Raw genomic sequence first — 25,528 nt, 5'->3', positions numbered from 1 at the left:
GTCGTTCGCCATCGGTGTCGTCGGAAGGCGAAGGATGTGTGCGCAGACTGTACTACAAGGGCGACACGTCGTTCCGGCGGGATGTAGGAGTTCGCAAAGTTCGTATTGATCGTCTTCTGGCGGGTCACGTGCGCGTTCCTGGGAACGCTCGATCCGGGCTATACCCACGGGAACCGACTCCAACCCCGTGTCTCTTGACGTTCTCTCTCTCCCTCTCTGTTTTCCTCTTTCCCTTTCCTTCCTGTTGCCCGCTTTTCATTCCCCCGTTTGAGCGAGATAGCGAGCGAATAAGGGGATGCATTTATTACCCCTTGGAGAATTTGAACAATCCTCTAAGAGCATCCATCAATAATATTTAAGTATATTAATCCTTCGTTCAGAAATGTTACTTTCGAGATGTGCAATTTTTTCTCTCCTATCTATTCTAGTTAAATTAAAGAAATATTAAAATCTTGAAAAAGTGAAAATGATATTACATATAAAATCTAGAGGATGAAAAAGTTACAGTATCATGATGTTTTAGGGTCTATGTGATCACTGGCTCAAAGTTCTCATTCTTGTATCTATATTCTAATCACTCTATACAGTAACAAAAAGATCAATTTTATATGTCGGCATTCGTAAACGAATGCTATTGCTGCCTCTTAAACAGATGTAATCAAATTTTCTGTGTAATAAATAATCGTGCCATGCACTTTAAATAAGAAATGTTTAACAAGATATAAAACACTTTTCGTTTTGATGCAATTTCACAGAGATAATCACTTGTGATGTATAAAGTTAAATCTCTTCACTGATAATGGAAATGGAGGCTGACTCACTACCGGGATCGTTCTTTCCTCGGCACGTGCGGCCATCAACTATATAGGGGGATTGCATCCCATGACGGTCGACACGAAAAATGTCGCAATATCTTGCGTGGAAGAGTCCACTTTCATTTTTATTCCTCAAAATAATTTCACGTAGGAAATATTTATCATCATACAAAAATTTCGAACGATTAAATTTATATCTAAAAATATATATGTATCATATATTTTTAGATATAAATTACATACATTGTATGTATATGATGTTATATGTAAAAAAAATATGTATATGTGTATCTATAAAAAAATATTTAATATCTTGTGTTTTCCTGAAAAAAATTACACATATTCTCTTTTACAACGTGATCTCAAAACTTAATAAAGTTTGAGCAAATTGTAAACTTGATATTTCTCTGCAAATGTAGCACGATAGAAAAAATACAGAAAAACATGAAACACTACAGATAATTTTAGAGTAAAAGTTTCGAGAAGGTCATATCCGAGGATGAAAAAGAATCTAGATTAAGAGTTTCCAATGTTTTGATTACAATGACAAAATTATAAGTAGTATTTTCTTTACTATACGAGTACAAGGGAGTTAGTTGAAAAATGTTTAAAATAATTATGGCACATATACTGCATTCAACATTAATACTTCAAATAAACAATCATATCATCAACTGTCTATATTATAGACTGCAATTTGTACATATTACTGGAAATTACATACTACACAATACATTTTATATTATAAGGATTTTAAAGCTGGTGCGCTGAAGCATCGTTCTGTGTTAAAGTATCTGTTAAATATGAAAGTTTAAAAAACACATGTGTAAAAAAAAAACGAGAAATATCTAACGAATATCTAAAAAAAATTAAAACTTCTTTGTAATGTTTCTATAATTCTGAAAATCTTTCAGACGTATATATTTGCAACATTACAAAAAAATTTTCAGATGTTATATACCCTTGTAAAAAAAATGTTACATTTCTTTAGGATTATATCGCTTTTAGATTTTTATTGTTTAAGAACTTTCAATATTTCTTCCGCGATATTTTGTAATTGACACTAACTTGTGAATCCTTACTTTGAAATTATTTCAAACTAGGTATTTTTTTATTTGAATTGAATGATATCTATGAAACAATATAAATCACATCCCTTAAATCTTAAATGATAAAAATGTGTATTTTTCATATTAAATTATTACTTGATTCAACAGTAATTTACGCTACTTAAAGATGAAAGATCGTTAGCAGAATTAATCTCTATGGGAGCATATTTTCGCGCGAATGGATCACGTACTATTACATCAATGAACAACAAACGGAACATCAACTTTTAACTGGTAAAAAACTTTAATTCCCGTTAAAGTTTTATTTAAAATATTACTGCAGAGTACGCCACTGGGAACGAAAAGTTTCGAGTTTTGACATGAAATATTTAAGTTTTTCAACTTATCTGTCATAGTGGTAATGTAGTGTGATCAAAATGAGGTTTCTAAATATTTAAATTTTTCCTTCTCAATGATAAACTCGAAATGACAATATGTATGATACCAGGAAATAATTAAGAATTAAATGCTATAAGAACGATGTAAAATGTTGAATCGTGTTAAAATAACGCATCAGTAAGATATAATAAATGTGTACAAAACGATATACTTTCATCCTCATTCTCTTATGCTCACTCGGCAAAATATTTAATCAACATTAAATAAATCTGCGTTTTTCATTGAACGTGCATACATATAATTTGCATTGGATTATTTATGTATTATTCATACATAGAGACAAGTCTGTGTCTAATTGATATGGCAGTATCAATCGATATAAGACTCTAGAGCGATAATACAATTCGATTCACACACGCGGTTTCAAATTATGCCGATTTTCACAATTAAGGTAACAGAGAAAAAAATAAAAATTGCTTTTATATATTAGACTTGAGTGGTAAGATATTCTTTGATCGAGTTCTTGTCTCGGGCGAGCCATGCGGCATTCAGTCTGATGGATTCCACGCACTGCTGCACCGTTCTTTCTGTACCCGGCGTCGGATGACTTTCGAAGAAACTCTCTACGTCTTTGGCTTGCTCTTCGGTGACAAAGTTTTCTGTAGTGAACTTTACCAATCGCGCCAGCAGAAAACCGCCTTCGTAACGATCTAGAAGGGTCTTCCACTTTTCCTTGAAAAAGTTCCATGCCATAAGACGTCCCTTGTACGATAGACCCACGGACATGATGGCGAATACCGTATCTTGAGCACGGACGTCCTCGCTCATAGCAAAGTCCAGGACTTTTCTGAGCAGTGCCTGGTCCTTCATCGCACCGAGAGCTCGCAGAATCCGCTCCTTCTCTTCCTGGAGATCAGCGTCTTTGTACAGTTTTATCATAGTTTCGTAAGCATTGGCGTCGCCTACGGAGAGCACAGCTCGATAAACCGGACTGCGCAAATCGGCAGCAAGCGTCGTGACGCCGTTTACGTGAAGCTCGAATCTTCTCTTCGCTTCTTCAATGGTATCCGGATCATTTAAAGCCGCCATGCGACCTAACACGAGAGACCTAAGTAAAGTGTTTAAATGACTCTCGTTTGGTTTAAGATCCCAGCCTAACCTGGTATTCACATCGCGAAATAGATTACGTCCAAACGCTTTAAAAGAATCCTCAAAATCTAAGTGTGAGATGAGAATGTTAATTTTGCTCAAAATGTTTACTATGGTAGACCACACGGTATAATTATCCTCGTGTAAAAACGCTTGCATAAGATCGAGCACTTCTACGGTAGACGCGTGACCCGCTTGTACCATTGCGAAGAGATCATCCAATAAACCTAATCTATCTAGAGGAGGTAATGTGTGATCTTTGATTGCCGGTAACAGAAGCGAGAGAGCAGATTGACTATAACGGGTCCGGTAGAAGCCAATCGTACCGGGATTGATTTTCAACCACGTATTCTCGGGAACATCTTTGATTAGTAATTCTTTCGTTTTTGCATCCAATATGCCTTCGAATACTGCTTTGCTCGGATTTTCGGATGAGGTCACGCTTATCGGTATGAGCCATGTATTATCCGCGTCGTTGTCCACCGATCCGTCAGCCAAGAATCTCTCTTGAGATAATGACAAGATCCTGTTCTCGTCCTTTTGATGATGATCGACCTTGACGACGGGAAAGCCTTGTCTTTTAGTCCATGAAGACATCACTCTACGCACAGCTTTATTACTGGCTTCTTCCAACGCGGCCCAAAGATCCTCGGTCTCCGCGTTAGCGTAACTGTGTCTCTCCAGATACAAATTCATGCCCTTCCTGAAGTCAGCGTCGCCTATATACGCGTGCAGCATACGAATCACGGACGCGCCTTTGTGATACGATATGTCATCAAAGATCTCATCAATCTCTGACGGATGACCAACCGGTACCTCGATCGGATGGCTATTCTTTAATGCGTCCAGCTCTAACGCTCGAATGTGCGTATCTGTCACGAATTGTGTCCAGATGTCATATTCTGGAAATAGATGCGCGACACAGAGAAATTCCACGAACGACGCATAGCCTTCATTTAACCACAAATGCGTCCACCATTCCATCGTTACGAGATTACCGAACCACTGATGTGCCAATTCGTGTGCTACTACTAACGCGATCCATTGCTTGCGCACCGCCGATGTGTTTTGTGGATCCACGAGCAGACAGGTCTCGCGGTATGTAACCAATCCCCAATTTTCCATAGCACCAGACGAAAAATCGGCGATCGCTATGAGATCGATTTTCGGCAAGGGATACGCGATACCAAAATAAGTCTTGTAATATGGCAATACCTTGGTGGCTACTTCCAGCGCAAACTGGCCCTGCTCCTTCTTGGACTTGGGTACGTAAACTCGAACTAACACACCATCGCTAGACTTATCCTCTATGTAATCGAATTCACCCACCACTACGGCTACTAAGTATGTTGACATGATAGGTGTTCTTTCGAAAGCCACTATATCATACTCGTCATTCGTAACTTTGCTTTTTACAGGCTGAAAATAAAAATACAAACAAAATATATATATATATATATATATATATATATATATATATATATATATATAAATATACCCACACATACCATTCAAAGTACGATATATTAAAAGTGATATTTCAATGATCAAAAAATATTAATTTCAAATATAAATCATAAGTATAAAAAGAAAAAAAGCAAATAATATTGCAGATGCTGCTTACCATATTAGAAAGTGCTGTAAGACCGGTTGGTACTTTTAGCGTAATGTCAAATGTAGCTTTGAGCGCTGGTTCGTCCCAACATGGGAAGCAACGTCTAGCATCTGTTGGTTCAAACTGAGTAACTGCCGCGTGTTCAATACTACCATCCTCTCTGAAATCAGAACAATTCTACATTGTATTTTAAGAATTCTCGTTAAAAGATCTCCGAGACATGAAATCGTGAAATGTATATCAAAGATTCAAAAACAAATTGTTCTAACATGGGAAAAATTATCATACCAATACACAAACATAAATAAGTTATAACACAATTACCATCTTGCGTTAGAAGGAATAAAATAATTAGTTTAAACATTATTTTTACTTATGTATGTTATATAATTTTCAGGTGATAAAATTAATGACCAAGATGCATTATTAAAGAGATTCTTTTTTTACACATTGTTAAACCGTATATTTTTACCTGGTATATTTGCTCCTATAAAAGCCCTTCATTTTATCATTGATGTCACCTACAAAATCTATATTCAAATATCCACTTTTACCAAGTGGCAGGGTTTCAGGAAACACCAATGTCGCTGTTTCTTCAGACGCAGACAGTTCAATTTTGTTGGCAGAAATGGTCTTACCATCATTTCCATTAAAAGTTGCACATTTAATATCAATTTCCAAGGAATTCAATACAATGGTATCAGTTGTAGATTCCACCTGCAATCCAATAAAACGAATTATCGATCAAAAGAAATGGCTCCGTAAGAGAAGTCGACGCAAGAAAAACAGAGAGATAATATCGACAAATAGACTAGAAAACAAGCGTCATCGAAATTAACGAGCAAATTGCCGAAGGATTTAAATCGCGATTGCCGGCAACTATGTAAGAGATAAGATGCGGGCGCGGTATATTTGCTTATCAAATAGAAACTCAAACGCTACTCAAATAGAAACGAATGTTTCTTGGTTATGTCTATTGGTTAGTTTTTTTTCTCTCTTATTCGAATTACGGGGATTAGCCCAATGTGATTCGCAAACGGCGAGATGCTTACGTTGAGATGCACGCTCTCGATGCCGTCGAAGGTGAAGGTGACCAGATTCGGCGTCAACGAGATATTGTAGTGATAGGGACGCACGTACAACGGCAGACGGCGAAACGGCTTCTTCTCGTCGCCCGACATCGTTGCGCTTGATTCGCCCGCGGATACGCTCGTGTTATAGTAACGCGCCTCGCACTTTCCGACGATGATACTCGCTCGCAACAGCCGCAGCAACGGATCGACACCCTTATCTTTTTGCTGACTCACAAGACAACGGCGACGAACACTTACACGTGCGACGACGCGCGAGAACATGGCCAAGGATGCAGTCGAGAGCCATCGATATCTCGATATTATCGGTATCGATTATCTTCGAGATTTCGATACTGAAAACCCGTCTATTCGAACTCGTATAGTTTATGGAGAGAGAAAATGACAGAAGGAAATTTAAAACTATAGACACGTTATATGACATATCTTTGGGAGCTTTTCAGCAAGAAACATATAAATACGAAATTATATAGCTGTTAATTATTAGCTGTCAAATAGAAATATTTTAGGGTCTTTAAAAATTCTCTATTTAATAGCTATATAATTTATGTTTTCTCGCTAGAAAGATCCCTTTTAATGTGCCACGTTAAAACCATATATATAAGTATTTCCGTCTCCCTACAAAAAAATATAAAAAGACACGTGTAAAACGTTAGTAAAACCGCATCTTATTTCGAAGAGGTGGTAACTATATGGCGTGACCACTCAGATTAGCCATTCAAACCATTTTCAGACCAAATAGTTCCTGTCACTTTTTCGAAGCAATTGTCTACAACGGAGTCGCCGCTCTAGACTCAGTTGCGTGCATCGCGGCTAGAGTCGGCTGGTTCGCGACTTTTGTACGCGGTGGTGATGCGTGATGCGGGCAGTATCCGCGACAAGAGCGAGATAAGGCTTCGTCGAGTCGAACGGTCGGCCGATCGCGGATGATTTGTCAAAGATAGTGGTGGCGTGCGCGAGCACCCACCGTCAGCAGGGTTGAGGAGATCGGCCGATGGTAGTGATCTCGGTCGAGAGAGAGAGAGAGAGAGAGAGAGAGAGAGAGAGAGAGAGAGAGAGAGAGAGAGAGCGAGCGAGTGAATCGACGTGAATCTTGCCACGCTCGCGAACCGGGGAGGCTCGGTGGTGAATTTTCGATAACGGTGTCGTTGACGCCCGCACCGTCCCGAGGACGATCGTCGTCGTCCGCGGGGAAAGCGCGCGGAGGCGGTTCTTCTTTCTCTCTTCATGACGCGAGCCGACGCGTCGGGGACCGTGCGTGCCTCGTCGAAGCGCGAGACGGAACGAGCGACGTGAGAGGTGGCCGACAACACACGCGCCTGCCGTGCAACGAGCAGGAGCATCGGCCGACGAAAAAAACACGACGGCGGAGCCCGCACACGCAGGCACGCATACATACACGCGCGCACCCGAGTGCGTCACCGCCCATATGTGATGTGTCCCGTGCGTGAGAGCGAGTGAGTAATCATGTACTGTCAAGACAAGAGTTCGACCGCCTCCAAGAGCAAAGAGGGTAAGTCGGATGCGAGTGCTTTCCTCTTTTTCTTTTTTCTCTTTTTAGCGCGCTTCCTTCTCTTCCTTCAATGTCGAAGTTCCGGTTTGCTTTCTTATCGGCTTTCGGCTGCTTTTGTGCGCGCATGTGAACGAGGCGAGAAAGAGAGAGAGAGTGAGTATGTATGAATGAGTGAGTGAGAGGTAAAGGGAGTTCCGTTCCGGGATCGTGGAAATGGAAGAAGGACAGGATGACAACGATCGACAGTGCGACGGAGACGCGCAGAGACAAGAAAAGACAGACAGATAGAGAGAGAGAGATGAAGAGTTTGTGTGCGTGTACAGTATCGCTTATGGATGGCAGAGGAGGAAGAGAGACAAAGTTCCAGCATATGTACCTCGCGCGCGTTCTTGCACCCGCTTTTTTTCTTGCACCCGGCGACTTGAATTCGCATTCGTTGGCAGGAATATTCCATTGGCGAGACCGACTGGCTTTTCGAATCGCACAATCTTTCTTTGTAATGCGACGGATAGTCATGGTCACACTCGTCACTTGAAAATCTCGATTATCTTCAATTTGTCAATAATTTTATTCGACCCTTGTGAAATTACCAATCTTTATTAGTTCGTTGACCCGCGCTGTAATTGCGGTATATGTACATATATTATGTATGCATAACTATTCGTGCGTGTATGTGTACTATATGCGCCGTGTATATGTGCCACACACATATGACAGTTACAAAGTTTTAATTGCATTTGTTGAGTACTCCGTAAGTTTGCTTTGTTATGTGACTTGTCCCAACAAAAAGTAACTGTTGGCTAGTTTAAGAGCGAATTTGCTGCGATAGTTGAAAAGTGCACTCTCATACTGTACATACATAATTAAGAGAATGTATATATATATATATATATACTTTCACTTTTTTTTAAACTTGTTATCTTTCGTATTATGAATGAATGGTGTTGATTTGATCAGGATAAATTAAAATGTTTCGAGATAAGATTCTTTGTTTAAATAATTGCTCATTAGATGTCATTATGTTTTGACAGTTGTATAACAAGAACTATAAATTTTACTTTATCCATATCATATCGCGGTAAATACATCATTCATTTAGGCCAACAAATATTACTCTATGCTTTAGCTACAAATTCTTTGATAAATATAACAAATTTCTTTCTCGACACTTGTATTGGATATCAAATTTTCAATTAAAATGGAATGAATAATGAATATATATATATATATATACAATATATATATATGCTCCTTTTATTATGTAACTTCTTATGTTATTATATCTTCCATGTATCATTTGAGAAGATTGCGATATACGTATGTCTCTATTATTATCATTATCAAGATCCAGAAGCACCACATGCATATATATATATATATATATATATATATATATATATATATATACACATATTATATACATATATATAGTATAGCATAGCACAGCATATGATGTCATCACATGTCATGTAATGATCGTTGTGTCTGAATTACTCTGATGTTCTTGGCCTTCTATTATGATATCGTGTGCAATCTCAATTTAGATATTTGATATTTCAAACTTGTTTAAATATTGCACTCCTTGTACGTAGGGCCTGTGACAATGCGGGAGAAAAAAGGCGGTGCTCTCAGCAGAGTACAAAAATTGAAAAAGCGTCTTAGTCATAGTTTTGGACGACTTTGTAAGTATATTTTGTGTTTCAAAATAATTGTTTTAATAATATTAATAAAATATAAAATAGTGTTTTCTTGTAAAAATTTAGTTATATCCTCAATTTTTTTAATGATATTAATAAATGTGTCAATTAATGTCACGCAAATAATTATTTTTTTTTGTAAATCATGATTAAATAATATTTTTTATAAATTTGTTGGTTATTAGTATTATACATTATTTTACTGAAATATGAACATTTTTTTAGAATGTTGAATAAGATTTATTAACATGATACAATTAAATTGGTAATTGTGCCTGTTACAAATAATTATTATTATTATTGTCAAAATTATTTATTTGATTATAGCTATATCAAAAGAAGAGGCTGACGATGCAGCAACCAGAGGCCAATTGCCATACAATGGCTATTCTGAGGAGTTCCTAGATCGCTTGGAGCCAAACGGCAACATACCTGTGGATAAAGATCGTCGTTATGGTAAATTTTATTTGAAAGCTTTATAAATATATATGCATGATATAATTTTATGTATTTAGATTTTCAAATAAATTTTTATAAAAATCTACATAATCTTGTATATATTTCTATTGCTATTATTTTAAGAATGTTTTCGGAAATTGAACTGTCATAGAATGGACAGGTGTGGGCGACCATGAGAGAGTGCATCGGCAGCTTTCGGTTTCTAGCGATTCCAAGCTTCTCGATGAAGATATACGGGAAGAAGCTAGGGTAATCCTGCGGCCCCGACGTCCACCACGGCCCAAATCTGAAGTTTTTCTCGGCCCGGATCCACCTAGAAGAACTAAAAGATTCTCCGCCTTTGGGGTAATACGCTTTACACATATATGCTCATTTTGTATATGCTTATTTTCTAGTAAAATGTTATATATTAATATACATCGATTCCTCACTTTAACTCGACAGGGAGATTCGCCGTTCGGTAAATCCGAGGCTTATATAAAACTGGAGCAGTTGGGAGAGGGATCATACGCCACAGTGTTCAAAGGCTACAGCCATCTCACTAATCAGGTGGTGGCTCTTAAAGAAATTAGACTGCAAGAGGAGGAGGGAGCTCCGTTTACTGCCATTCGCGAGGCAAGTCTCCTCAAAGAGTTGAAACATAGCAATATCGTGACCTTACACGATATTATTCATACACGCGAGACGCTCACCTTCGTATTCGAATACGTTCACACTGATTTATCGCAATACATGGAGAGGTATGGAAGTGGTAACGGAGGATTAGATCCGCGTAATGTTAAATTGTTTCTTTTTCAATTATTGAGAGGATTGGCGTACTGTCATCGCAGGTAATTACAAATATATAGTGTATAATGTCAATGTCTCGTCTACGATATGCGTTGATTAATTTGTGTTATCGCATATCTCTAGGAGAGTCCTGCATAGAGATGTAAAGCCGCAGAATTTATTAATCAGCGAGATAGGAGAGCTTAAATTGGCAGACTTTGGGTTAGCGAGAGCAAAATCTGTGCCATCGCATACATACTCGCACGAAGTCGTGACCTTATGGTATAGGCCGCCCGACGTTCTTTTAGGTTCCACAGAATACTCCACCTCCCTCGACATGTGGGGAGTAGGTTGCATATTTGTGGAAATGTTAACTGGCGAACCGACATTCCCAGGTGTACGCTGTACGTACGACCAACTCGATAAAATATTTAAAGTGTTGGGCACACCCACCGAGGAAACTTGGCCGAGTGTTACGCATTTGCCCGGGTATAAAGCACATAGACTGTTATTTTATCCACCGCGGAAACTAGGGCTCTCGTTTCCCCGGCTCTACGACATCGCCGAGGGAGATAGTATGGCGTCGTCGCTCCTGCAACTGAATCCCGATCAACGGATAGGAGCGGAGGAAGCGTTAGCACACCCCTATTTCGCTTCTCTTCCTAGAAAATTATACGAATTACCTGACGGTAAGATATATACATACGTTTACTAGATTGTGATACAACCATTATTGTCGAAATAACATTTGTCTTACATGACAATATCATTGATTCTATTGCAGAAGTGTCGATATTCAGCGTAGAAGGTTGTCACTTGTATACAAACTCAAGGCATGGGTGCGCGGATTCGCGTCACACGACTCTTAAGACTTGAGGTTAAAGCAAACGTTAATGAAGTAATATTATAAGTAAATTCGCAATTTACATATTGAGTGAAATGTTCATTCGTATGAGAGATCCATATGTTCAGATACATATACACAATACACACACAGGCGCACATGCATTACTCCTACAAGTATGTTGTTCGCTCTATCTCAGGGCTGCTCCATGATTTTTCCCCTTATTCTTTTCATACATAATAACAATATTCTTTTCTCCTTTTCAATTTTTTTGTTCTCGAGAATATATACGTATCGAGTAAATTAATTAACGACGATAAGTGGTCACACAAGGAAACAAGAAAGTAAAGCATACGGCTAAAAGTTAAAAAAAAAAAGATTTATAAGAATTTGCGCACGCTCGATGTAGAAAGCAAAAGCACGCACGACCCATCCTCGCACTTCGTCCAAATACTAGATTTAGATCAATACCAATCAAAAAGAAAGAAAAAAAAGATACCATATCGCCGCCCTAGGTCCCCCCGAAATCCCAGCCCAAGCCAAATAGGGCGGGCGGTCGCTGGTTAGCAAAACTATTACGAAGTAATTAATTACTTATCTTAGAAAAATTATGGAAGACCTGTAGCACTCTCTATATAAAACAAACTTTACTACTGCTGCTTTCGAGCATACGATGTTGGTCGCTAAGACAATTGAAAATATTGATAAATAAAATAGAGAATCGTTGTTCGATTTAAAAAATTAATTATTATTAATTAGATGTGATGATAGCAAATAAGAAATAGGGAGCTTAGGAAAGACGGCGAGTCAGTATTAGTCAAGTGCCGTAGTTGCCAACATCGCGAGATGCAGCGAAAGAAACTAACTGAACGCTCATCGTCGATAGTTCCGATGGTAGTGATTTAGACATAAGTGATTAGCCTTAGATCGTATTTAATATCAATCGAAGTTTATCGACAATGTCGCAACGTAGCATAAATAATGATAGCGATTCAAGAGAAAGAGAGTTACGGGGTAGCGATTTTAGACTTGTCGAATTTAATTTATTCAATTTGCTACTAATTATTATCAACATTAGCCAAATGGTGCTCGAATTGTAAACTGACTTGTTTAATCGATCTCGTACTCGTGACGTAAATATTTAACGAGTATCCGTTCGATTTTCTAAAAACTACCGGATATAAAGTAGCGTTGGCAATAGTAGAAATAGGGAAACGTAAAGGAAAAAACGGCGTTACAGTTCTTCCAAATTTTGTCTAAGCTACAAGTGACAATTATTGCGCGGTAATATTACTCCTTTTCGTAGGTTACATTTATACCGATTTTTCAGCACTCTTATTAAAAATTATATATATATATATATATATATATATATATAAATCAACGAGGTGAAAGTAAAAGAGAGGAGAAGAAATTTCGAAAAAATTTGAGAAACGCTATTACACACTATTACTACCGATATTATTGCGTTTATTTCGGTAGATTGTATATAGAATTACCAAATTCATATATATATATATATCGATGATGCTGGGATAGCTGAATCGAGATAATAAATGTGACTTTGTAATAAATTCAGACGTATGGTACACTATGGACCCTGTTCATTCTTAACTCGGCAGTGATATTACAGGGCTGAAGTGCGAAATAACCCGTGAATCGCATTTCAAATAACAATGAGCTATTTTCTGAACTAGAACGTCAAATAGTTTTTAAAAAATGATACTTCATTTATGAAAAATACGCTTAAAGATTTATTTTTACGTGTTGTGGGAAAAGGATATTATAACGTTTTCGAATGAAGCAAGTTTAATCGCTTTGAGAGCGATTGTGTCATGATGTCATAGATTCCGTCTTGAGTTCTAGGGATACTTGGATTATTAAATTAATCAATAAAATATTTCGGATAAGCATTTGATCGATTAATCAAGGCAAAGAATTTTATGCTTTAAAGCCAAAATAGCTTAGTAAAGTTAAATAGGATGTTCTTTGTAGTATTTATATTATTAATGTATTAATTATATTAATCATTCTTAAAATCCATTTTTGGTCAAACATATTTTCATGACAAAGCGATCAAACCTGCTTCACTCAAAAACGCTATTAGTAAGCTATATAATAAATGACATCCTATATATATAGATATACACATACACACACAATGAAATAACATTTAAACTTGGAAATGTCACAATACTTTGTGTGTGCGCATGGTACAGGATAAAAATGATTTCCCTTTTATTGACCATAATAACATAATTTTTATTTTTATTTTTCTGTTCATTATTGTGTCAAAAAAGAATTTTTCATAATCAAATAAATTGCAGTGTCAATAAAACTCATTATTTTGATGATCATCTTTAACATTTTACAAAGTATATGTAATATAAAGTTAAATTGTTTAGATATTTAAGACTGCATTTTTTTTATTCTGTCAATTCGTGAAAAACGAGCATTTATAGTGTATATTAGATAGAATGATGTAACATGAATAAGTATTATATATAGTCTTTCTATTTACGGGGTTCCCATAAATCGTTGATTGTATTTTTTTAAAAATGGTGCTAATTTTTTTAAATCTAATACGAAATTTGTTTTTACAATATTATTCTATCCTATGGATGTGGTAATTTCGGCTCTTGTTTCTAAAAAGACATTTTGGAATGTTTAATTATATATATATTTACTCGTGTAAATATGCGAGTTGCTTTACATTGATTTTAATAAATGTAAAGAGAACAGAGAAAAAATCAAAGATATATTTAAATATTTTTTTAATTGAATATATTGATTTTAAATTATTCAAATAATCTGTTATTATATACTGTTTTTTTATACCAAAATACAAAAAATATTTGTAATATTTCAAAAACAATCGTATTTCAAATGCAGAATATAAACTCTCAAATTGGCTTTTAAAATAACGAAAAATTCATTTTGCGTCATGAATATTTGCACATTTTGTATATATAATAATATTTTAATAACCTCTTTCATATATATACACACGTTTTATATGTTGCATCTAATTCTGAAATATAATATTGAGATCTGTAAGTATGATCTTGATGCATTTATTAATCTTGTATTAAGAGAAATATTTTTATCACATTATTAATAATAAACAAATTCTGGCGTCTCCTACCACTGCCGAGTTAAGCATTTACCATATACAAAGTTCCGTTTAGTTTAAAAAGAAATTATAGCACGAAAATTCTCTTGTATAATTATATGACATATGTACTTATGTTGCCTCTAAGTGTATCGATTTTGTACGTGCATTTTTTTCTCCCGTTTAATTGTACATTTTATTTTGTAATTTTTTTTTTATAAGGAATCGCGCGAATATATATCAAAGCCGCTGCGGAATTGTGTATATAATGAAAAAGATACAAAAAAAAAGGGAATTATGTTTTCACATATACATCTTTTGCGTTAGAAAATGGACACTTCGCGTCATTGCGAGGACATGTGTTTTATTACACATCCGACGTTTAGACCGATTGATCAATTTCGGATTTATCCGGAAGCATCGAGTTGAACGTATTGTGCCTGTGCTACAAATATTTGAAATAATAAAGATACAACTCGCTATTACATGTTACGTATTTCACACTTACTTTCACGTCACGAAAAATGCATGAAATAATAAAAATCATTGAATCAGTCACAGAGGAATGACTAGTATATCAAATTTAAGTTATATAAAAACTTCACATATACACAAAAGACACTTTTATATTTCATACGAGCAAATTTTTAAAAATATATATCATGTGTGTATTCGTGTGTGTGTGTGTGTGTGTGTGTGTGTGTGTGTGTGTGTGTGTGTGTGTTGTATGCATGTGAAATGAAATTTGCATCTCAATATAAAGTATTTTAAATTTTAAATAAATGAAATCTCTTAAAAAATCGTGCTACTTGTGTCAAAATTTGCATAACGAATGCTCTGTTTCAAATTAGATTCTATGGAATTTAAAACAATTGAGATTGAGAAAATATTAGAGAATTAGAGTGAGATTTAAGAAGTAAAACGGGAAAGTGTTCACTAATAATTGCACAATCGATTCGAGATTGTGGTTTAAAAATTGAAATGCATTTCGGAGAAAAGTTCGCGATGGGAGAATTCTTATCTGTCAAAAAAATTCAGATTCGGATTCAAACATAATCGCGATTGCGCGGTAAACAAGTGGCTGCGCGTTCCGAAATTACTACTAGAATTGTCAGATTCGGCATCGACGAAATATTATTAAAGACCATTCATCTTAAATCAAAATTTTCCGCTATGAATTATCGAATAAATCCTTGATAAAAATAAATCGATCTAGTCTAACACGTGGAATCTATCAATAGAACGGCATCTTTTATATCATCTTTGTATATATATATATATATATATATATATATATATATATATATATATATATATATATATATATATGTGATATCTCGATTTAATATATACATTATACGAAATTCGAACGATTTCGGATCATATACCGCGATGCTATTGGCCGGATATGGAATCTTAACGGTGTTCGGCGAATGACCATGTGAGCAACATCTGTAATATTTTGTTCATCATGGTACGTGAGGAGGAACAAGGAGAAGTTGATCAGTGTAGTAAGCGCGTGTGCGTGTAGTAGATAGTCATTGTTGCGTGCCTTGCCCCTGTACCTGCCTGCCAGCGATGCGTTTTACGCGTACGCATGATCGCACGGACGAAACATGTCCAGAAACGTTCTCTACATGTCGTATTTAATTAGTGTAACTTGATACACGACCGCGACAAACGAACGCGACGAATTCTGCTGCCGCAGGTAAGAGCGCATCCCTTTTTTTTTTCCCCCCTTCAACAACGCGATAATTTTGCTCCGATATCTACATCGCTCCGAAGAGCACCGATGAGATTATTAAAGACCGTCGACCCTGAATAAATTTTCGCGATTATTCGGAGATAATTCTAAAGCGGTGTTATCATTTGTTTTCTTTATACACAAAAAACTTTCCCCATATAAAAATATATTTTTAATTTTTATACACCGTAAACATGTATATATATATATATATATATATATATAATATATAAAATATAAACGATAAAATAGGATTAAAATATATATATCGTATAATATATAATACGATGTTCTATAATAGAGACGTGTGATTTTAATCCACGAAACATTTAAATAATCGTAAAATACGCATAGCTAAACGTTCAAATATTTATATCGAATGACCGAAAAACGATCGATAATGTCAATGTTCTGCCTTATCCCTTCTAAATGTCTAATTGATAATTGAGAAAATTTAGTACCTCGTCAGGGGGTCAGGGCCGGCAGTCGTTTATCGTAATTTCGTTAGTTGTGTAGCTTTTTCGATCCGTGGCGTATGATCTTTCTCGCACGATGATTCACATAGCGCTTTCTTGCTATCCTGCCGTGATTCATATTCGTCCCTCTTTTTCTCTCCTTCTCGTTACTGGATTTATGGGGAATGGATATAAGGAAATTGCTGTAACGTGCGATGACTTGAAGCACACGTAGCGCGCGACCTCGTCATCCTCGAGCCTCGTCAAGTAAGAGAGAATCGCTTCTACTCCGTGTAAAACGTATAATTGTTAATATCGTGTTCGGTGCATTATTATTTCTCGCGCCACATAGGAGGATCGTATCTTAAATTCGCGTAAACAAACAAAGAAAATGGAAGAATAGTGCATCAGAATTCATCGGATTTCTCACGCTTTGATAGTTCTAGAAATTTTTCTCCAACGATATATTCAATATATTAAAGCTCTTCTTTAAGCATCAATGACGTTATAATCGAGATATTATCTTTTCAATTGGATTAGTTGATTAGGCATATAATGTTCCTTAATAAAAAAAATATTTCTTATAATGGTACATTATTATTTCAGTAGTGACAAGTCATTCATCTATTCATATATTCTCCTCCATAACTTTCTTAGAATTCCAGAAATTATTTCAGAGTGATATAGATTATATGTATACTTATATATTTATCATACATATATACACATTTATATCTTTTCAGGTGTACATAAATATCATGGGTCGTTATACAGGAAAAAAATGTCGTCTTTTGACAATGTTATGGTTGACAGCCTTATTTTTTTTAGTAGAAATTGTAGTTGGTTACGTAACCAATTCAATGGCTTTAATAGCAGACAGTTTTCACATGTTATCAGATGTAGCTGCTTTGGTAGTAGCATTTCTTTCGGTAAAGGTAAGCTTTGAAATTGTCTTTAATTATGTTGGGAAATCCAGTCATTAAATCTCTGTTGCGTAATGATAATGTGTATCAATTCTTTATAAGCTCTTTTACATTGCAGATGTCGCCGAAAAAATGGTCCAAGAATACCTTTGGTTGGGCAAGAGCCGAGGTATTAGGAGCCTTGGTAAATGCTGTGTTCTTGGTCGCTCTATGTTTTAGTATTACCGTGGAGGCGTGTAAAAGATTCATTGAGGTAGAAGAAATACACGAAGCCAAACTACTTGTGGGAGTTGGAGCACTTGGTTTGCTGGTGAATGTGATAGGTTTATGTTTATTTCATGGTGAGTATTTATATGTCACGCAATAAGCATTATTTGTTTTCAATAAATCTTAAAAAGCTTAAAATATATATAGCGACATTTAAATTAATGCGGAAATACATGTTCTTATTTTTAAAATGCTCAATTATTACAATATAAAAAGATTTTTAGACAGGAAAAAAATATTCACATATTGATATTAATTTTCTATAGATATTTCCATTACTTTATTGTTATTAGATTAATATTATTTAAAATATTGGGACCCGTGTATCTCAAGTACTATATTCTTCATATCTAATCATCTAATACCTTAATATCTTAATTATGATCATGGATAACCGATATTATTGCAAGTTGCTGTTTGTATAAGGTTCTTTGTCCAATATATTTTCATAATGTTATCTTATTATTGATGTTCAAGAGATTTTGTCTTTAAGATAAAAATTGATTATCCAGTATATATATCCAGAGATGAGCAAAAGTATTAATGCAGCAGAATTTGTAATATGAAACTTTTGTAGATATGACAAAAGTAAAATTCTTAGAAAGTTCTCTTATGAAGTATATTATGAGTTTATATTTCTAGAGATTGCAGAAAGATTACAATTATATTCACATGTTATATAAATATTAAAAATTCACTGTTCAATAACATCTAATGAATCGATTTCACTATCTTATTAATATATTATTAAATCATAATTATAAGTACTCGGAAAACAGTCAGTTATTCAAATAAACGAATACTGATAATATTAAAAAAGAAATATTATTTTATTCAATTTATCAAACAAAACATTGATTAATGTTATAGCTGATGTATTCAATATTTTTATCTTTAACAAATAAAATAAGGATCAGCGTTACCATATCTTTTTCCTGTCTGCTTTTAATTAATTGATTAATTAATCTTAAATCTATATCATGGACATTTTATATATAATAGATAAGAGATTAATCGACTTTATCGATATAATCTGCAAATATTTACAACATAATTGTAGAACACGGAAGTACTCACGGTCATTCACATGGTATTTCTCGAAGTCATAATAGACTGAGTACTTTAGTAGGTACAGACGACAATGAAAACGACGAAGCTTATAGACCTTCGACACCCCAAGTAAAACGAGCGCATGGTCATTCTCACGATGCGAGTCAGATGAACATGCGAGGAGTATTTCTTCATGTACTTTCAGATGCATTGGGGTCTGTCATTGTAATTGTATCAGCCCTCATTGTATGGCTTACAAAATGGAAATATAGGTGATTACATGCACTGTATATTTTATGTACGAGTTTAATATTTTAGTATAAAACTCATAATTTGTAAATACTCTTTTATTTTCATAGATTCTACATTGATCCTGCACTGTCGCTCTTATTAGTCATTCTTATTCTGCGTTCAGTGTGGCCATTACTCCAAGAATCAGCTTTAATTCTACTACAGACTGTGCCAACACACATTCAGGTAATATTTTATTGACTGTTAGGTAATCTCTCTTAGATAATATTGTGTTGTTTATGTGTATGTGTGTATGTGACTTTTATAGTTTAAGATCTTAGGTGTAATATATATATATATATATATATATATATATATATATAATACATAATTATAAAAATTTATTTGACACAGGTCGATGCTATACAACAGCGTCTATTAGAAAATGTAGATGGAGTATTAGCTGTACATGAGTTCCATGTATGGCAATTAGCTGGTGATCGTATTATAGCTAGTGCGCACATAAGATGTAGAAATCTTTCGGAATATATGAAAATCGCTGAACAAGTTAAAGAATTTTTCCATAACGAGGGTATACATTCTACGACTATTCAACCAGAATTTATCGATGTAAGCAAAGAGAATAACATTGTATAATATGTGTGTGTGTGTGTGTGTGTGTGTGTGTGCTTGTATTTATACAAATGTTCTAAAATTTGTAAGAATATTGCAGTAGAAAAGTTTACAAGCGACTGAGTAATGAAAATGCATGCAATTTTTTATTACAAGCAAATACAAATTTGATAAGTTTTGATAATTGTGAATTTTAATAAAAAGTTATCCATTCGTGAATCATGTGTACGCTAGTATCAATACATAATCTTTTGTCTATTGTCAATGATGCGTGAAGTGTACAGTCACCAAACTAACTCTATTGTACACGCGATTCGCAAACAACTATTTAGTCATATATATATATATATATATATATATATATATATATATATATATATATATTACTAAATATTTATATGCATTATATTAATATGTATAATCTTCTCTATTATTCTAGTATCATTCTAATAGCGAAATTAAAGAGACTCCCACAGAAGATTGCGTGCTGGACTGTCCAAAGACTGATAAGCCATGCAATCATGCGACGTGCTGTGGTCCTTCCAAACAAGTAAGTACAATATTCCATCCATGATTTTATCGTCGTACAACCTCTCGCTTATATTCGCTCGATGCTCTAGTATAATGTGGAGAGAGATACAAATCCTCGATCTGCGTGTCCTAAATCAAATTACCTCGGACGATGCTTAGAAGGAATAAAATCAGAATCAAATACGACTATAGACCGCGACAGTTCGTCTACTACGTCCGACACAATATAAATTCTATATTTCACCCATTTGAAAGTACAGTTATTTTTTATTATATTAAAAAAATCGTTTTGATGAGTAATTTTATTTCACTCGATTTATTAAGGATCTCTATCTTATATATCTAAATTTAAATTACTAAATTTATCTAATTTCAAAATTCAAAATCAGATATATATATTATGGTAAGATAGTATATAATCAATATGTGATCATACAAAATTGAACGTAAATTCTATTTTTACATTTGTTCGAAATGAAGATGAAGAAGTGATAAGCATCATATTTATTTTGACGTTAGGATGTAAATATCGTCTATATCATACAATTCTTTCATGTTTTGTTCTATTTTTACTGATAAGATGTGCAAAATAAACTTTATAGACGATAATTTATATAATGCAGGGTCGTGAAACTCCTTCACCCGGAGGAACACCATATATGTGCAGACAGCGTAATAGCCTGGCACGTTCGACGGGTTCTATAGGAGGAACAGAGCAACAAGAAGTGAATGAAATGGAACGCGGACATTTGCTATCACTGCCCGTCTCGCATCCCACTTCGTTCCACTCCGTCCAAGTTCCCCATCCTCATGTCAATGCACCAACTGTCTAAACTCCTTTTGCATTATCAAATATCTACCTCCATAGAAAAATATGCGGCGCGTCACGATTTATTGTACAAATACAATAAATGAGTATATCTACATAGAATTCACATTAGTATCAGCAATTGATGGCAGAGGTTGAATGACGTTTTTGCAATCGCATCAATTACATCTTGTAATTGATTAATTTTTTTATATTTAAGAATTTCTCTGAAATTTTTGCATATAGCGAGCAATCTCTTTCGATTAATCTTTGCCATCAATTTACTTATAAATAAATAATTAAGATATTTGATAATTAAATGCCAAAGGCATATTAATACCAAATATATTATATGCGTTACATAACTCTGATACAAATAAGATGGTCGAAGTTATTATAGATTTCTTGGAAGGATTCCAGAATTACAAAGTGCTTCGAATGTTCAATGCATAATTTATCACAAAAAATATAGGACTTGTAATCTATGTTAAGCATTGTTTAAATCTCACATATATATATACACACACACTCATAACTTGTACATTGATTTACACTATATTTACACTATATAAAAACATCACTTTGCGAAATTCTTTATTTATATAATTAACTTTATAATATAATTTTTATTCTGTTAAAACATTATGTAATACACAGTTTTATAAAATAGTACACAAATCTATAAGCGAGAGTACCAAATCTTTTCATTATATTGTATATTATTTTTTTCCATGTAATTCTTAAATATTAAGTCTGTATATTTTTTATGTATTTCTTGTCGATTTGAATTATAAGAAAACTAAAAGCTCAATGTATTATTTGCTTATGTGTATATCCCATGTAATGTTATTTACAATTATAGAAATTATAAGGGAAAGAGTAGATTATATACAATGTTAATTTTCTTTGTGTACTTGGTCTTGACATTTTTTTTATATAAGCTTATGTAATAACAGTACTATAAAAATAAGAAATTTAAACATTGGCTGAGTTAAAAGAAGTCTTTTATTGATAGTTCTTTTGTTTGTATTTTTTCTTGAGAGATTAGAATAGGAGTTATTCCAATTTATAATGTCAACTTCCTTTCTTTCTCTCTTTTAGTATCTATTAACCGTTATTTTGTGTTTGGATAACTGACCCTGTGACCTTAACAGTTTTTTTATAAAACTGTTATTTCTTTAATATACGAGTTAAGAATACGATGTAAGAATATATAAATTAATAATTGTCACTAATTTTGCCATTTTCACACAATGTTCAATAATATCCCAAATTACGATATTGTACTTTTATATTTCAACTACATTGTTAGTATCTAACATTAAAACTTCTTAATAATATTTATACATTATTCACGATTCAATATTAATTAGCGCACACATTTTTATAATGTAGAAAATCTGTTATCTATATATTGATATATATCTGTGTTTCAGTTCTCTCAAATAATATTTGTAATGTGAAAATATATCTATACATATGTTTTCACGCAGTTACGTCATTTGTTGCCTGATCCAAGGGAGATAATTATATACATTAGTGTACACACCAGGTATTCCTGCATCTGCACAGCCTATACCCCATATTACCAACCCGATAACTTCAAAGGCCCCGTTCTGTGTCGGACACACCATTGGTGAACCTCCGTCGCCCTTTAAAAAAAAAAGATTTATAATGATATTGAATTAATTAATGAATAAATACTACATTAATATAAACAAGAGGCTATCTCTATAATTTTCTTACAGTGCATGCATCTTTGCCCGCTTCCCCTCCAGCGCACATGGAGTTACTGTCCAGAACAAAATTTTCACCAAGTCTCGTCTTACGAAGAGCCGTTTGGCAATCCTCGTGAGTCAACACAGGTACGTCTACCTCTCTCAAAATATTTGGGTACATTCCATTAGGTCCAAAAGCGTTCTTTCCCCAACCACTTACCCAACATCTTTAAAATATTAATATTATGATATTAATCGGATTATCATGTTATTTATGGAAAAATTATGTTGCAAAATTAAAATATATTATAATGCTCTTGACAAAACGCTAAAGATATAAATATAATTATGATAATTGGAGTACAAAAGCACATAAAAGATCACATTACATATTTGTTGATGAATTAAAAAAAATTTAAATTAGAGAAAATTATATGTAAATTTACGAAAGCATTAATTGTAATACGTGCTTTGTTGCCGCATTAACTGGTCCATTTGGCAAGCATGCTGTATTGATGTTAGGACTAGTTGCAATTGGAGCAGCCGAGCTCAGTCTAAGCACCGCTATATCGTAGGGAAGGTTTTGTTTTGTACAGCCAAGGTTACAGTTTGGACGGTTATATTGAGGATGCAGGATAACTTTCGAGATGGAAATGTCTACAGAAGGCTCAGTAGTAGATTGATAATCCCGCGTGCCCAATTTCGCTTTAATCCCACCGGGATTGTTTCTGTAACATGTTTGCACAATAATTATATATTATGACAAAAGATACAACAAATTAATACATTGCATATTGTGTTGATGATACAGAAGTTAGAAATCTTCAGAAATCTATGCATATATTTATTACTTACTCGTAATCCTGTACTTTATGAGCGGCGGTAAGGACGTACATTGAACTGATAAGTACTCCACCTCCGACATAAACGTTGCCGACGGTTAAAATGGCCACTTGCCAGGGATATGCGCCGTAAGCAGCTTGCCCTGGGGGATGCGAGGTAGATGATATTTTTCGGGTACCGCAGTCAACATTGTTTGTAGGCGTTGTGCAACAGTATACTTGTCCTAAGGGGCAAGTTGTTCCCTAAAAATAAAGTTTTATATTATAAAATGATTATACTATTGAAGGATGTATGTATATAATTGTTACATTTATATAGAATTGATAATTAACGTTCTTTCCAGTGTAAATATTTCGTGATAAAGTATCAAATTTTTTTATATTTTTATTAATAAACAAATATTACTGTATTGACAATTCTGATGTCAATGCCTGCCGGAGGACAGGTGGTTCCAGGATAGCACAGACATTGTCCATTGTTCACGATAACAGCTGTAAAAGACAATAAAATATATATTAGGCAACATTAATAGATTCATTTATACATTAAACTAACAAAAGTTAAACGTGCTAAACTAAAATAAAATTTTTTCTTTTATATTTAGAAATTCTTTGTATTAGATGATACAATTAGATGATTATAAATTAAAGTATTCTCTTCTAAATATCATTAACAATACTTATCAGACTAACACTTGATAATTTTTATAATTAGTCATTTGTATTATTATATTATTTTGTTATTATTTTTTTGATATCACAAATCTCTTGTTACTAATATTATGCATTAATAATAGTATATGGCTAGTAAAATACATACGTTTTATCATTGAAGTAGTCTCAAAAAACATTTGTCCACATATTTGCTGCAACAGTTGGCATAGCAGTAATAAAAACAAGATGCTATTCATTTCAAAGACTTCAAGATCACTGAAAAACAATTGTACAGTTTCTTGTATAAACGACACAACAAATAAAACGGAGACTGTAGATCACGGATTTATAGTTCTTGGTAACAATATCCGATACGATATGTGATCTCCCTCCGAGCTATCACATATAAAATCTGGCACAATATGGGAAAAAAAAAGAGGAGCAAATTACTTCCAATTATAATTATGCTAGTATTTATATAATAATAGCAAATATAGCACATTTGCAAACAACATAATAACGCTTGGTGGTATTCCCAACAGATCGGAATAGCCGTACGTCCAAAGGCAAGGTGTAGAGACACAAGGCCATCCCTGTTTCATTGGCAAATAAATGACGAAGGTCAATAATCATCCATGCGAGCAAATCGTGGATCACGCATCGTTGATTTCATTCAATGTTATATGTTTAAAAAAACACATTGTTGCAGGAAACATTATTTCATAAGTGCTGACAAATTATCTTTGGGTTTTGTACTTGACATATATAGTGACAAAAGAATTGTTGCATGAATGATAAATATTATAGCAGAAATATTTCTACAAAAGCGATATCCTCTCTACATATTCTATTTTTAACCTTTGAATGTATTCAAGAGTTGGAAATTTCTTTAAAACGTTTTTTGAAATTCTAAGAATGTTTTTAAATATCAACTCGATAGAAAACAGAAATGTAAAAGTTTCATCAATTATCGACAGAACATAATGAAATTATCTGAATCAGAGAACAAATTGCAATAAACATCAGGGAATCTATTAGAGTATTCGAAACATGCCAGTCTTCGCATTTTTCGCTTTACATTTGTACATTGTACAACAGCCAGTAATGAATTAATCACAACAAATCAAATTAATCAATATCGTTTAAAGAGAAAATATGACA

The 25,528-nt window shown here is 34.2% G+C and overlaps 4 protein-coding genes across 6 annotated transcripts; 2 read left to right on the top strand and 2 right to left on the bottom strand.

Annotated features, from left to right (window-relative positions):
* Positions 1 to 2,564: 2,564 nt before the first annotated feature.
* Psa (puromycin-sensitive aminopeptidase) lies at positions 2,565 to 6,382 on the bottom strand. The gene is made up of 4 exons (XM_070300678.1): positions 6,080 to 6,382; positions 5,500 to 5,744; positions 5,037 to 5,187; positions 2,565 to 4,831 (listed from the first exon to the last, which is right to left on the bottom strand). Exons 1-4 carry the CDS (start codon positions 6,380 to 6,382, stop codon positions 2,750 to 2,752), a joined length of 2,781 nt encoding a protein of 926 aa, XP_070156779.1. The 3' UTR covers positions 2,565 to 2,749.
* A 540-nt stretch (positions 6,383 to 6,922) lies between these two features.
* Eip63e (cyclin dependent kinase Eip63E) lies at positions 6,923 to 14,148 on the top strand. 2 transcript variants are annotated; one of them, XM_070300679.1, is made up of 7 exons: positions 6,923 to 7,631; positions 9,224 to 9,313; positions 9,656 to 9,784; positions 9,939 to 10,132; positions 10,232 to 10,617; positions 10,700 to 11,244; positions 11,340 to 14,148. In XM_070300679.1, exons 1-7 carry the CDS (start codon positions 7,586 to 7,588, stop codon positions 11,429 to 11,431), a joined length of 1,482 nt encoding a protein of 493 aa, XP_070156780.1. In that variant the 5' UTR covers positions 6,923 to 7,585; the 3' UTR covers positions 11,432 to 14,148. The 2 variants fall into 2 exon arrangements, with proteins under 2 accessions (XP_070156780.1, XP_070156781.1); XM_070300680.1 differs by lacking the exon at positions 6,923 to 7,631 and adding an exon at positions 8,305 to 8,382.
* A 1,767-nt stretch (positions 14,149 to 15,915) lies between these two features.
* Znt63c (zinc transporter 63C) lies at positions 15,916 to 21,911 on the top strand. Of its 2 annotated transcripts, XM_070300683.1 has the most exons (9): positions 15,916 to 16,219; positions 16,907 to 16,977; positions 17,454 to 17,645; positions 17,752 to 17,974; positions 18,961 to 19,222; positions 19,310 to 19,427; positions 19,596 to 19,811; positions 20,254 to 20,364; positions 20,969 to 21,911. In XM_070300683.1, exons 3-9 carry the CDS (start codon positions 17,469 to 17,471, stop codon positions 21,176 to 21,178), a joined length of 1,317 nt encoding a protein of 438 aa, XP_070156784.1. In that variant the 5' UTR covers positions 15,916 to 16,219; positions 16,907 to 16,977; positions 17,454 to 17,468; the 3' UTR covers positions 21,179 to 21,911. The 2 variants fall into 2 exon arrangements, with proteins under 2 accessions (XP_070156784.1, XP_070156782.1); XM_070300681.1 differs by lacking the exon at positions 16,907 to 16,977 and having other exon boundaries at positions 15,917 to 16,219.
* LOC138935841 (phenoloxidase-activating factor 2-like) lies at positions 21,776 to 25,009 on the bottom strand. The gene is made up of 6 exons (XM_070300684.1): positions 24,534 to 25,009; positions 24,120 to 24,205; positions 23,727 to 23,956; positions 23,342 to 23,599; positions 22,900 to 23,098; positions 21,776 to 22,805 (listed from the first exon to the last, which is right to left on the bottom strand). The coding sequence occupies exons 1-6, from the start codon at positions 24,622 to 24,624 to the stop codon at positions 22,647 to 22,649; spliced, it is 1,023 nt and encodes a 340-aa protein (XP_070156785.1). The 5' UTR covers positions 24,625 to 25,009; the 3' UTR covers positions 21,776 to 22,646.
* Between the last annotated feature and the right edge of the window lie 519 nt (positions 25,010 to 25,528).

Source organism: Polyergus mexicanus, unplaced genomic scaffold, assembly GCF_030449975.1.
Source record: "Polyergus mexicanus isolate NDT 795.1 unplaced genomic scaffold, iyPolMexi1.0 SCAF_8, whole genome shotgun sequence".
In the NCBI taxonomy this organism is placed as follows: Eukaryota; Metazoa; Arthropoda; class Insecta; order Hymenoptera; family Formicidae; genus Polyergus; species Polyergus mexicanus.
This window is presented reverse-complemented; position numbering and strand designations above follow the sequence as displayed.

Excerpts from the sequence above, each read along its gene's own strand:
- Psa (XM_070300678.1), bottom strand. The coding sequence starts at position 6,382 with ATGTTCTCGCGCGTCGTCGCACGTGTAAGTGTTCGTCGCCGTTGTCTT. Across the intron at positions 5,745-6,079 it reads TCGAGAGCGTGCATCTCAAC|GTGGAATCTACAACTGATAC; the intron begins GTAAGCATCTCG and ends ATTGGATTGCAG. Across the intron at positions 5,188-5,499 it reads TATAGGAGCAAATATACCAG|AGAGGATGGTAGTATTGAAC; the intron begins GTAAAAATATAC and ends TTCTGATTTCAG.
- LOC138935841 (XM_070300684.1), bottom strand. The coding sequence starts at position 24,624 with ATGAATAGCATCTTGTTTTTATTACTGCTATGCCAACTGTTGCAGCAA. Across the intron at positions 24,206-24,533 it reads GACTACTTCAATGATAAAAC|CTGTTATCGTGAACAATGGA; the intron begins GTATGTATTTTA and ends TGTCTTTTACAG. Across the intron at positions 23,099-23,341 it reads CCAGTTAATGCGGCAACAAA|ATGTTGGGTAAGTGGTTGGG; the intron begins GCACGTATTACA and ends AATATTTTAAAG.
- Eip63e (XM_070300679.1), top strand. The coding sequence starts at position 7,586 with ATGTACTGTCAAGACAAGAGTTCGACCGCCTCCAAGAGCAAAGAGG. Across the intron at positions 9,314-9,655 it reads TCATAGTTTTGGACGACTTT|CTATATCAAAAGAAGAGGCT; the intron begins GTAAGTATATTT and ends ATTTGATTATAG. Across the intron at positions 10,133-10,231 it reads AAAGATTCTCCGCCTTTGGG|GGAGATTCGCCGTTCGGTAA; the intron begins GTAATACGCTTT and ends TTAACTCGACAG.
- Znt63c (XM_070300683.1), top strand. The coding sequence starts at position 17,469 with ATGGGTCGTTATACAGGAAAAAAATGTCGTCTTTTGACAATGTTATGG. Across the intron at positions 17,646-17,751 it reads TAGCATTTCTTTCGGTAAAG|ATGTCGCCGAAAAAATGGTC; the intron begins GTAAGCTTTGAA and ends TTTACATTGCAG. Across the intron at positions 19,223-19,309 it reads CTTACAAAATGGAAATATAG|ATTCTACATTGATCCTGCAC; the intron begins GTGATTACATGC and ends TTATTTTCATAG.